At 39.0% G+C, this 12,500-nt stretch overlaps 1 protein-coding gene across 11 annotated transcripts in view; it reads right to left on the reverse strand.

The window, feature by feature from the left end:
- The window catches only part of LOC128622474 (forkhead box protein J1-A-like), a 17,390-nt gene that overhangs the window by 2,952 nt on the left and 1,938 nt on the right, over positions 1-12,500 (reverse strand). Inside the window, exons 2-7 of one of the 11 annotated variants that reach the window (XM_053649046.1) lie at positions 8,608-9,126; positions 6,951-7,931; positions 6,112-6,177; positions 3,025-4,668; positions 741-1,272; positions 1-482 (exon numbers count right to left, since the gene is read on the reverse strand). The exon at positions 1-482 is cut by the window's left edge and continues 115 nt beyond it. In XM_053649046.1, coding sequence (XP_053505021.1) covers positions 7,050-7,931; positions 8,608-9,126 — 1,401 coding nt within the window. In that variant the 3' untranslated portion in view covers positions 1-482; positions 741-1,272; positions 3,025-4,668; positions 6,112-6,177; positions 6,951-7,049. The other 10 variants (XM_053649055.1, XM_053649071.1, XM_053649025.1 and 7 more) reach the window with 10 other exon arrangements.

Consider the following 12,500-nt stretch of genomic DNA (forward strand, 5'->3'; position numbering starts at 1 on the left):
AATAGAAGCACTAATATTTAATGGTACTTATTTATCTGTAAATTATGTTTAAAACATTACACTTTGATGAAAACATTTGCAATTGTTTTGTAAAAGGTGTCATTATGTTTGGACTGAGTTCTCGTTGCTTTTACAAGCTTTTCACCAGCAGGTGGCGCCAAAGTCTGGTGTTTGGAGTGCTTCGAAACACTGAATCATTTTTCGAAGCATTTGGTTCAGTTGATTCAGAGTTTCGAAAAGCTTCGTTTCTCACATCACTAGTTACAAATATTGATTTACCTTTAAATCTAAAAGCGTTAAATGGCGTAAGCTTTGCTGCGCTTTTTCGTTGTAGTCTTCTTGATCTCATTGTCCGTTTTGGTACTACGCAGATTGCCGCGCTTCATGCAAGTGCAGACACGTCACAATGCTACAGTCTCGTGTGATCTCGCAAGATTACGCCTCCAGGTCGTGGAAAGTTCCAGACAATACAGCTCGGAAGTCTGTATTGTAAGATGGCCTCGATAATATTTATATTTTTATGTGAGATTTCTTTATCTAAAGTAATTGTATATCTGCTCATACTCAGCTACAATGTGTTGTTGCTGTTATTATTATTATTATTCATTATTATCAATGTTTTTTATATATATTAAAATAATAATTTAAAACACAACTTCTATGTTGTTGAAAACATTATGTTGATTCAACATACAGATATTGGGAAAATTTCAACCTTGATTTATAAGTATTTTTTTTACCTTTCTGCAACCATTTAGCATTAATCGTTGTTTCAACGTTGAAGCGACAACTGACATTATTTCAACCATATTTCAATGTTGAAGGTTGGTCGTGTGCCGGCTGGGAACGTACACGGACTGGTACACGGACCTACATGATTACACTCTGGCCTAGTATGGAGTGCGTAATTACAATAATTCATCTGTGCTCTTAGATCTGCTAATACAAAATGAGTAAAGTGAACAGTACAGTTGAGTAAGGGCAACACACTGCTCAGTATGAAGTAACAATATTCCACCCTTATTAGAATGATATTTTTCTAAAATGCTCTAGCATATTCACTGAATGAGTCCTTTTGCTGTTTGTATGTAGTGGAGGTGGTGATGGGGTTGGGGGGGGAGTATACCCCTCCTTTCTTTCTCTCTTTCTACTGTGTCTAGCCTTTAAGGTCTGGCTTCTTTGTATTCCTCTCAGTTAATAAGTGTTTGTCTGATCCCATGCATGAGGCTAAAGATCACCCCACAGGAACAGACTGGGCACTTCTACTTCTTGCTGTATATGAAGGAACAAGAGTGATGTTAGGCTGATATACATAATAATTTTCATGAATCTCCAGTTCACCTATTAACTATAATAATAACTAAGGTGCCAACACAGATCACATTCACCACAGTGGGTGTCAGGTGACTCCTCTGCATGCTAATGCACATGCACACATGCTTATAAACTCTCAGGATTAGACAGTATGAGCAGTGTATGAGCAATGCCACAATTTCTCCTAGGATCCATGAAATATTGAATCGCTATTTTTTTCAGCTCTGATTTTTTGCTCTGGTGACCACAGGATAATAATGCTCTTGAAACAGTTTCTAGGCTGTTCACCACCAGCTCCAGACAGACAGACAGACAGAAGCCTAAAAGGGGCACATAAAAGTCTCCGTTTCACTTCATCCTGTCTTTTTCAGTCATGTGCTTTAACAGGAGGACCAGGCACATGCAGATTCAGTACTTGGGGTTAGAGTCCTGCGAATGGCTACCGCTGTGTTAGGATTAGGAAGAGAAAGCTCTGGCTGGGCTGCTCTTTGAGGGGGTCCCACTTTAGATCTAGTGTTTGGGCCTGTTGTGGGGTTGTTGTCACCCCAGAAATAAAGAAATTAAACTAAACCTTTATACTCAGCAGAAGTCTAAGAGCTGGTTTACTGGAGGGCATCCTTTAAATAAAGTGATAAAAAGTTTCTTTTTCTTTATCTTTATGTAATTCTCACCCTCTTTCCACTCTTTCCAGTTGTGTGCTCCTGTTCTAACATATGTGACAAAGAACTCTGACTGAGCACTGCTTGCACTCCTAAACAGTGCCATCGTACAGTGGTGCTTGAAAGTTTGTCAGATCATCAGATTTTAACATAAGTCCTAAAAGTAGACAAAGTGAACCCAATTAAACAAACAAGACAAAAATATTATACTTCATCATTTATTTATTGAATTATCCAATATAACATCTGTGATTCCAATGAAAATGATGAAACTAATCTGTGATAGGCAAAACTCTGTCCGTCTGAGTTGCAAAAAAACATCTGTCCATGAACTGAATCTCAAGAGAAAGTGGGTCATGCAGCAAGACAATGACCCTAATCACACAAGTTGTTCTACCAAAGAATGGTTAGAGAAGAATAAAGTTAATGTTCTGAGATGGCCAAGTCAAAGTCCTGACCTTAATCCAATAGAAATGTTTTGGAAGAACCTGAAGCAAGCAGTTCATTTGAGGAAACCCACCAACATCCCAAAGTTGAAACTGTTCTGTACTGAGTAATGGGCTAAAATTCCTCCAAGCTAAATTGCAGGACTGATCAACAGTTACGGGAAATGTTTAGTTGCAGTTATTACTGCACAAGGGGGCAAAGGTTCACATACTTTTGCCACTCACAGATATGTAATATTGGATCAGTTTCCTCAATAAGTAAATCACAAAGTATAATACTTTTTTCTCATTTGATTAATTGGGTTCTTTTTATTTACTTTTAGGACTTTTGTGAAAATCTGAATAAGTTTTAGGTCATTTTTTTGCAGAAAAATTTTAAATTCTAAAGGGTTCACAAATTTCAAGCATCACTGTGTGTGTAATCATTCAGGCCTGCTGTACCTGTCCACAGATGCCTTATAATTGTACCATTTTTCTTGACCTAAGGAAAATATGATCATATCAACATTTATATTCTCTCTTTTTTAAATAACTGGTCCTTGTCCATTGTAGCAGTTACTGATGACGTGATAGGTGTGCTCTGATCATGAAAACGAGGTGCTTACAAGTGCTTTTTGCTCACAGGTGGCACCACCTGCTTCTCCAAAACACATTTTAGGTACCTGATACAAGTATCCCTGTTCTGCCTGAAACCACAGGCAGCATTATATCCTCACTTGTAGATTACAGAACACATTTACTATAATAAAAAATATAATAGAAAGAACAGAATGATATAAAATGACAGCTTGTCACTCCAGGGCATGATGATCCCTCTTAACTGGCTAAGGTGGTAAACAGTTTTGTCATGGCAATCTTTTGCCATCTCATCCCCCTCTGCTTCCCAAACACCTACAAAAGAGAGTCACAGCTTTGTGTAACGAATAACAGGCCTCCCACAGTTTCACTAGGTATTGTTCTCTCTGCACTTGCTCACTGTGTGTATTGCCCGCTAACTTGGTGATGGATGTCGGATTACCCTGACACTAGTGTCTCACTCACAAAGAGGCACTGGCTCAGAGAATACACACACCATAAACCCACCACCAGCAACTCTGCATACAATGATTATCTGCTCTTGTTTGACATCTACTTTTCAGATGCATCTGTGTCTGTAAGGTGAGGATATTTTTTGCTTAAATATATTTGGCTATTTTTGCTTATTGGCAACAGAAGTGACAATTGGTAACAATTTGAAAAACCACTGTGAAGAATCCTTTTAGAGGGCACAGTGAGACCACACTCTGTAATCCGAGTGCTCCTCCTTCTACTAATTTGAGTTCAGGCTAAATGCTCCATTACTTTCCTCATCTCTACAAAGTAGCATTTTGTATGCAGTATAGTATACCTTTTTTCTTTTTTTTTCTTTTTTTTTTACAGTTTAGTAAATGGAAACAAAATGCTATACTTGACAAAGAAGAGCCTAGTTATATCAACAAGGGCATTAAACTTCATCTTTAAGATTTTATGGAGCATACACTTTCAGTCAGAAGACTGCAGATATGCAAATTATTCATTTTCAGTGTCATCATACCATTTAGAAATGGAGAAGCAATTCAAAGTTTGTCCTGTGTCCTATGAATTCACTCATGCACACTCCTTGATGTTTTAGTAAATCACATCAGCTAGATAAGTGTCATTTAAAAACTTTGCACAATCACTGTGATAAATCTTGGGTAACACCAGGCCCTTTCTCTGTCTGTTTTGCAGCAACTGTTATGGGCCCTCTCCCATTTTGCATCCGGTCCTCTTGACAATGGCACCCACAGTTACCCAGGAGACAGACCTGTGCTGAAAAAAAACAACGTTTTCTACCTCTCTCTTGTCCAGTTTTCCACCCTTTCAGCCCTTCTTTCTGGAAAAAGGGGGTAAATTGAGCTTGGAGATGATTCCTGAACCAGTGGATGCTCTGTGCTCTCCATTTTTGCTTCAGGAACAACATTGGAGTTGTGGTGACAACAGTGGAATATCTATCCTGAAAACACTCCTTGATACTAGTTCTGATACAAAGTTGTGTTATCCGGGTTTACAGAAATGGTATTGAATGCATAAGTAGATCCATTAAGCTAATAATGATCACTCACTAATGAAGTCATGGTGGTAGTTGTGGAAGTAGCCAATGCACTGTTCAGCCAATGATATATGAGGGAGTGGAATACTCATCTCCATCAGTCCCGCCATGGCTCCACTAATAGGATTAAGGCCTGGAACTATAGGGAATGTGAGAATTTGTCTGAGCACACAACACACACACACATCATACTCTAAGCCAGCAGAAAGATGCACCTTCAAAATGACACTGACTGAAACAAAAACCCATATAATTATTCTCACTAAGAGTGTCAAGTTCTATTGGTATTTAATTATAATACAATGAAGGAGAATAACAATATTTAATTAAAATTTCATTCTAACCCAAAAGGCATATTTGTGAAACAAAGTAACACCTCATACAATTTTTTGCCAGTTATCAGACTTGGCACATTAAACATTTTAGGTATAAGCATATGTAGCTGAGTTGCACGTTTTAAAAAAAATAAAGAATTAAAAAGTACTCAGGAAATAACATTTGACCAACTCATTGCTGTGTAATGTACTGTATTGTAGAGATTTAATAATATGTAATAATGTTATGCTGTATCTGAAGGTATAAGCTAATATAAAAAGATTAAATAGATTTACCAGTTAAAATGATTGATTAGCATGCTTTTATAACACTCAAATTATACAGCAAGATAATCATTAATGAAACATTTTTTTTTAATTAAAAGACTTTTTAAGATGTAAAAAAAAAAAAGTTTAATTATAACCAGCTGGGTCTGGCACTTAAACATTATAAAGTAATTAAACTATCCTATCTTAATCACATTTTAGGGTGTTATTCTAATACATATTATTATGTAAAATTTTATTGTTAGTATATGACATGGAAAGACTAGATCCGCCTTTTCTGTTGTAATGTGAATGAAAACAGTTTCAGTATATGCAACCTCATAGCTAGGCATAGCTAGGAGTCCAGTATTATCATTGTGGTATATGTTTATTTGCATATTTTATTTTGTTCCTTCCAAGCAGGTACCTCAATTGCAATACATGATTACCTTTATAACTTCTTGTAATTTATAGATGCTAGAAATAAGTATTTATTGCTTAATTGTAATTGCAGTTAGTTAAAATGAACATCTACACTGTTAAGATTAAATTTTTGCCATTCATTTATGCACTGTTTCTGTCTGTAATTTCATTGTTGTCCAGTTCTGTTTTCACAGTCCAGTCATGAAGAATTAGATTTTAGTTCTTTTAGAAGAACCCACTGTTGTGGCAATTTTTGATCAGTGGCTTTTAGATAAATCACTTGCCAATAAACAAACAAACAAACAAACAAAAAAATGCAATTGATAAAAATTTAAAAAATTAAATGGAAATGCTATGGATCCAAAGTTTGTACTCTTTGGTATAAAACAGCTCTCTCCACTCATAATATTTCAATGGTATTGGTTAGACATTATCTGTCTTAAATATGGATGTCATGAGAACCGATACTTCAGTACCAAGTCGGTACCAACATTCTTAAAACGTGACGGTACTTGTTTTTCTGCACTAGCATTGGAACCGAGTCTAATGGAGGTACCGGGGTTGCAATTTTTCCTGACCTGATGGTGGTAGAAAATACACGCAAGTGTTTTAGTCGGTCCACAAGTGGTGAAGAAGAAGAACGCCTACAAGCACACGGGAAAAACTACAGATTAGCTTAACTTAACAAGTTTAGCTCCGCCCTGACTCTTTGAGAGGAGAAGAGAGGAAAGCTAGTATCAGTTTCCGGTGTGTAACCGATGCTACCGTTCATTTCAAACAAAGCGAGGAAACACCTGGAATTTGGCGAAGCACCTGAAAGACGATCCTATATTATGTTTGTTTGAGGCAGCTAGCACTGTTGCCGTGAAACCAGCTAACGGTATGCTCCATGTAATGTTTGCGATAGCCTGTTATTTGTTAACGACGCTAACACATTGCAATGTTATAAACTACGTCCTAATGGGCCACCATGCATGGCCATTCAGCCCGTGTCCTGTCAGCTAAATATAGCCTAATGTCACTAATAATTATTCACATGTTCATGCTTTTAATAAATCTTTCTGTCCTGCCACCATATCAGTGAATTTAAACTAATGCTTGCATTCAGAGTCTAAGGTGTGTGTGTGTGCGTTGTTTGCGCGCGCGTCTGTGTGCATGTGTGCGTGTGTTTAGGAGTGCACCTCCACTCATTGTTTAGGAGTGTACCTTAGCACTTGGTATTAGTCATTGTCAGACAGTGTTTGATAACTTAAATCTCAATTTCTCTCTCTCGCTCTCTCTCTCTCTCTCTCTCTCTGTCTCCCTCCCTCCCTCCCTCCCCCTGTCCCAGTATCAACCAGAGGAGGATGTCCTCCAGGAGAGTTTTTAATTAATTTTTATATATATATATATATATATATATATATATATACCACACCTTGGTATAGAGTATTGTGTACTTTTGGTGGTATCGGTACTGACTACTAGATTTTTGGTATTGTGACATCCCTAGTCTCAAGAGATACTGATGAACTATTCAGAGAAGAGATTCAATTTTACTGTCAATATCATCACTGAGTGAGCCTCCCAGATCAAAGAGTTGATTGATATTAACAGTAGACATAGAAAGAAAATCAGGATGGTTCCCCGCTTCTTCTTCTGTCCAAGGACTCTGTAAAAATTCTGTGGCTAAGAATGTCTCTTTGTCAAGGTCTACATCACGGTCCTTTTGTGTTTCTATTAGCATGTTACTTTCTGTAGTATTGACAGAGGCCTCCAGGGAATTAACATGAATGCCATGTACCATGAGGTTCTGATCTTGTGGTATTGGGCTCACAGGATTACACTCATTCAGGCTCAAATCCTCATTTAGGGCTGAATTTAGCAGAGCATCCCAGTCAAAATTACCCATAAGAGATTCCAGAACCTTTGGTTCCTCCATGGCCAGCAGTGGAGAGCTTGAGCGGCACAGAGCTTTGGCACTTCCAGCCCGGTGGCCATATGGCTGTTTTCTTTTGCTGGCTTTTACTGTGCTCGAGCAATCAGATAAAGTGGTTTCTGCTAGGTGAGGGTCCCAGTTCTTGTCAAGTCCAGTGACTTCTTCAAATTCTTCTAAGAGCTGCTGTGACTCAGGACCAACATGGAGAAAACCCGTTACATCTGTTGGCGTAGGCATAACCGGCTGTGAGATCATTCCAAGTTGATTTTTAAGAGCTGGGTTAATCTGTACTGGAGGCATCCTTTGCTTCTTATAAGCCCCAGTCAGGAGACGTTCAGCATATTCCGGATCAATCTTCCAGAAGCCACCCTTTCCAGGCTCATCCTTCTGCCTTGGAACTTTTATGAAGCATTTATTCAGTGAGAGATTGTGACGGATGGAATTCTGAAATAATTTATTTGGAGAGAAGACAAAACCACACTAGCAACTTTCATTAATCACTTTGTGAAATTCATGCTATTCCTTAATTATAGTTAGCAAAGCAGAACGTACACTGTTGGGAAGTTCTCTGCTCATTCTCTATTTTAATTAACACCATCATAGTCTGAAAAACTACCACAAAGAAGTTATACTTGAATGAAGCAGTGACCCTTTGATCTTAGTTAAACATTATATATTAATGTTTTGGGTTAGAGTGGCTAAAAACTGAGGAAATGTCTGGCTAATCCTCAGAAAGCTAGAGGGATAATTAATCATTCACCAACAAGTGTTTTTTTTTATTATTATTTCTCAAGAAAATCCCAAATTTAATTAGTACATCTGATGACTAAACTGACTGAATTTCTTTCCTTTTATATAGAATCAGGCTACACAGCAAATATGCTTTTCTTCAATGTGATTTTATTTGTATGGGACCTCAAATCATATGAAAGACAGTCATTGTGCTCAGCAGAGGTTTGTTTCTATCCAAAGGGTCTGATATGGATGCTATTATAATTGCTCATTCTCGCTCACTGTAGTATAGTATAGTAGTATGCTCAAATTTAGTTCTGTCAAGTTTGTGGATACACGTGCCCCATTAACTTTTTGAGGAGGCAACTAAAATTGGAAACAAAGTGGTCACTATAATTAACTCTAGGAGAACAGCCTAACTTACCTGCCAGGTGGGGTCAGCATGGCGGAAGTAGCAGAAGTTGTCAGTGATCCATTTATAAATACAGGAGAGTGTGATTTTGCTTTTCTTGCTTGCCTGCATAGCCATGCAAATTAGGGTGGCATATGAGTATGGTGGCTTGATGTGAGGGTTTGTCTTGTAGTCAACCTCATCTGGGCAGTGTCCATGTGCAACCAAGCTGGGCAGAGTGCACAGGGCAGGAACTGCTGTTGCTATGGGCTTACCAGGGGTCAGTGGCATGCCTATGGAGGCAAGGTCGCCTGCTAGAGGAGATGCAGGAGCTTCTCCACCCAGCTGCTGCTCAGAGAGTTTGCTCTGATGTTGGCTAGTAGAACTCACTTGTTGCCTTCCACTGTCACTAAGGATAGAGAACTCTTGCAACCAGTGCAGACTGGTCAGACTGTCATCCATGTTGTCAGAACTTCTGTTGTTGAAACCGTTGCTTTCGATTAGGTCCTTTGTAGCAGGACTCACTACTTTTTCCTCCAGCCCCAATGAGCCCTTAAAATTTTATATAAGAATGGTATATAGTCAGCTATGATCAAGCCACTCAAAGTTCCCCTAAATTACACAGCTGAATGGTCATAAAATTTCCCAGAACAGTCACAGCTAGCAACTCAAGTTCCAACAACTCAAGTACTTCCATCCACAACAACTCAAGTACTTCCATCCACCACACTGACCTAACACACTTATCTAGGCATTTAAAAAGTTGGTTACATGATTTGAAACGCGATGTAGAATTTATATATATATATATATATATATATATATATATATATATATATATATATATATATATATATATATATATATACAGTATCTCACAAAAGTGAGTACACCCCTCACATTTTTGTAAATATTTGATTATATCTTTTCATGTGACAACACTGAAGAAATGACACTTTGCTACAATGTAAAGGAGTGAGTGTACAGCTTGTATAACAGTGTAAATTTGCTGTCCACTCAAAATAACTCAACACACAGCATTAATGTCTAAACCGCTGGCAACAAAAGTGAGTACACCCCTAAATTAAAATGTCCAAATTGGGCCTAATTATCCATTTTCCCTCCCCAGTGTCATGTGACTTGTTAGTGTTACAAGGTCTCAGGTGTGAATGGGGAGCAGGTGTGTTAAAGTTGGTGTCATCGCTCTCACACTCCCTCATAATGGTCACTGGAAGTTCAACATGGCACCTCATGGCAAAGAACTCTCTGATGATCTGAATAAAAGAATTGTTGCTCTACAAAAAGATGGCCTAGGCTATAAGAAGATTGCCAAGACACTGACACTGAGCTGCAGCACGGTGGCCAAGACCATATAGCGGTTTAACAGGACAGGTTCCACTCAGAACAGGCCTCGCCATGGTCGACCAAAGAAGTTTAGTGCACGTGCTCAGCGTCATATCCAGAGGTTGTCTTTGGGAAATAGACGTATGAGTGCTGCCAGCATTGCTGCAGAGGTTGAAGGGGTTGGGGGTCAGCCTGTCAGTGCTCAGACCATATGCCGCACACTGCATCAAATTGGTCTGCATGGCTGTTGTCCCAGAAGGAAGCCTCTTCTAAAGATGATGCACAAGAAAGCCTGCAAACAGTTTGCTGGAGACAAGCAGACTAAGGACATGGATTACTGGAACCATGTCCTGTGGTCTGATGAGACCAAGATAAACTTATTTGGTTCAGATGGTGTCAAGCGTGTGTGGCGGCAACCAGGTGAGGAGTACAAAGACAAGTGTGTCTTGCCTACAGTCAAGCATGGTGGTGGGAGTGTCATGGTCTGGTTCTGCATGAGTGCTGCCGGCACTGGGGAGCTACAGTTCATTGAGGGAACCATGAATGCCAACATGTACTGTGACATACTGAAGCAGAGACTGGGCCGCAGGGCAGTATTCCAGCAGTATTCCAGCAGTATTCCAGCATAATTCCCCAAACACATCTCCAAGACGACCACTGCCTTGCTAAAGAAGCTGAGAGTGAAGGTAATGGACTGGCCAAGCATGTCTCCAGACCTAAACACTATTGAGCATCTGTGGGGTATCCTCAAATGGAAGGTGGAGGAGCACAAAGTCTCTAACATCCACCAGCTCCGTGATGTCGTCATGGAGGAGTGGAAGAGGACTCCAGTGGCAACCTGTAAAGCTCTGGTGAACTCCATGCCCAAGAGGGTTAAGGCAGTGCTGGAAAATAATGGTGGCCTACAAAATATTGACACTTTGGGCCCAATTTGGACATTTTCACTTAGGGGTGTACTCACTTTTGTTGCCAGTGGTTTAGACATTAATGGCTGTGTGTTGAGTTATTTTGAGGGGAGAGCAAATTTACACTGTTACACAAGCTGTACACTCACTACTTTACATTGTAGCAAAGTGTCATTTCTTCAGTGTTGTCACATGAAAAGATATAATCAAATATTTGCAAAAATGTGAGGGGTGTACTCACTTTTGTGAGATACTGTGTATATATATATATATATATATATATAATTAAAATCAGTGACGTGGGGTCAGGGGAGGCAGGGGAGGCAATGCCTTCCCTGTGTCATCTTGAAATGTAAAAAATATATAATGATTAAAAAAATAAATAAATATTTGTCCACTGATCTGTGATAGAAATGTAATTATTGTATGATTCCAATCATTCCAATGATTTTTATAGTCAATATTGCTGAATTTGTGTATTTTCCTGTTCAAATACAGGGGGAAAGACGCGGAGGGAGGCAGCGAGGAGCCGAGCCTCCTCTCGCATTTCGCAATCCCTCACAAACTGGATTGAGCTGCTCATTTTTTTTGCTCAACTTGAGCACGTGCAATTGAGCTCTCTGTATGTCACCAATGTAGTGTTTGTACACACTTTTATTATATGTCCTCACATTCCATAGTCTAGGTCATGTGTTTCACGTATGTGCATAACATATTAGTCTTGCTGATTTGACATAATGCCGCAGTGAAAAAGCAGGAGGGGAGGCAGCCTGTACCTCTGCCTCACTGAAGGGGGCGTGTGTGAGCATTCTGGATTGTTCTGGTATAGATCTTCTAAACGTATTACAGAAAATGGCATTGTGGGTAATGTGCTAGCTAAAAAAGTCAAGTGCACCTCATCAGTCCGTTTATTTTTGACCTGACTGCAAAAATGGAGGGTTATATATATATAAGCTAAAATATTTCTCAAGACTGGACTTTCAATCAAAACTGGAAGTGATAAATAATGGAAGACCGATGCCGGAGCTAAAAGATCTGCTTCAAACGATGGGACAGAAGATGACACGCTCTTTTCAAACTGAGAGGTACACCCGTATAACACCGGTTGTGTAGTTGTGCTACAAGAAACCACCTTTTCTGCTTTCCCTGCCTTTTGTTCTCAACGAGTGACAATGTCTGGACTACAACGGGATTTTGTGACTTGAAAAATATACCAAGAAGCCTCAACAGACATGAAAGTTAAACTACTCACCTTCAAAGCCAAATTGCTTTAAAAATATTTGGAAGCGCAATGATAGATTTGGCTTGAACGAACAGCGGAGACTAAATATTAGCGTCCACAATGTTAAGGTAAAGGAAAACCGAGAGATTTTAAAAGACCTCATTAATGCAACTTGCTTCCTAGCCAAACAGCAATTAGCATTTCGTACTAACGATGAGAGTACGAGCTCTTTCGTGGCAGCTATGTAGAACTATTACATGCTTTTGCTGAGAAAGATAATAGGTTAGCTAGACATTTGGAGACATCCACTGTGTTTTCTGGCCTATCAAACAGAATTCAGAACGATTTAATTGAAGCAATAAGTGATGTGATTAGAAATGATATATAAAAAAGGAAATTAATGCAGCCCTATTTGTTGCTGTAGAAGTAGACGAGACAACGGATGTCACAAACAA

Source organism: Ictalurus furcatus, chromosome 2 (assembly GCF_023375685.1).
Source record: "Ictalurus furcatus strain D&B chromosome 2, Billie_1.0, whole genome shotgun sequence".
NCBI classification, from domain to species: Eukaryota; Metazoa; Chordata; class Actinopteri; order Siluriformes; family Ictaluridae; genus Ictalurus; species Ictalurus furcatus.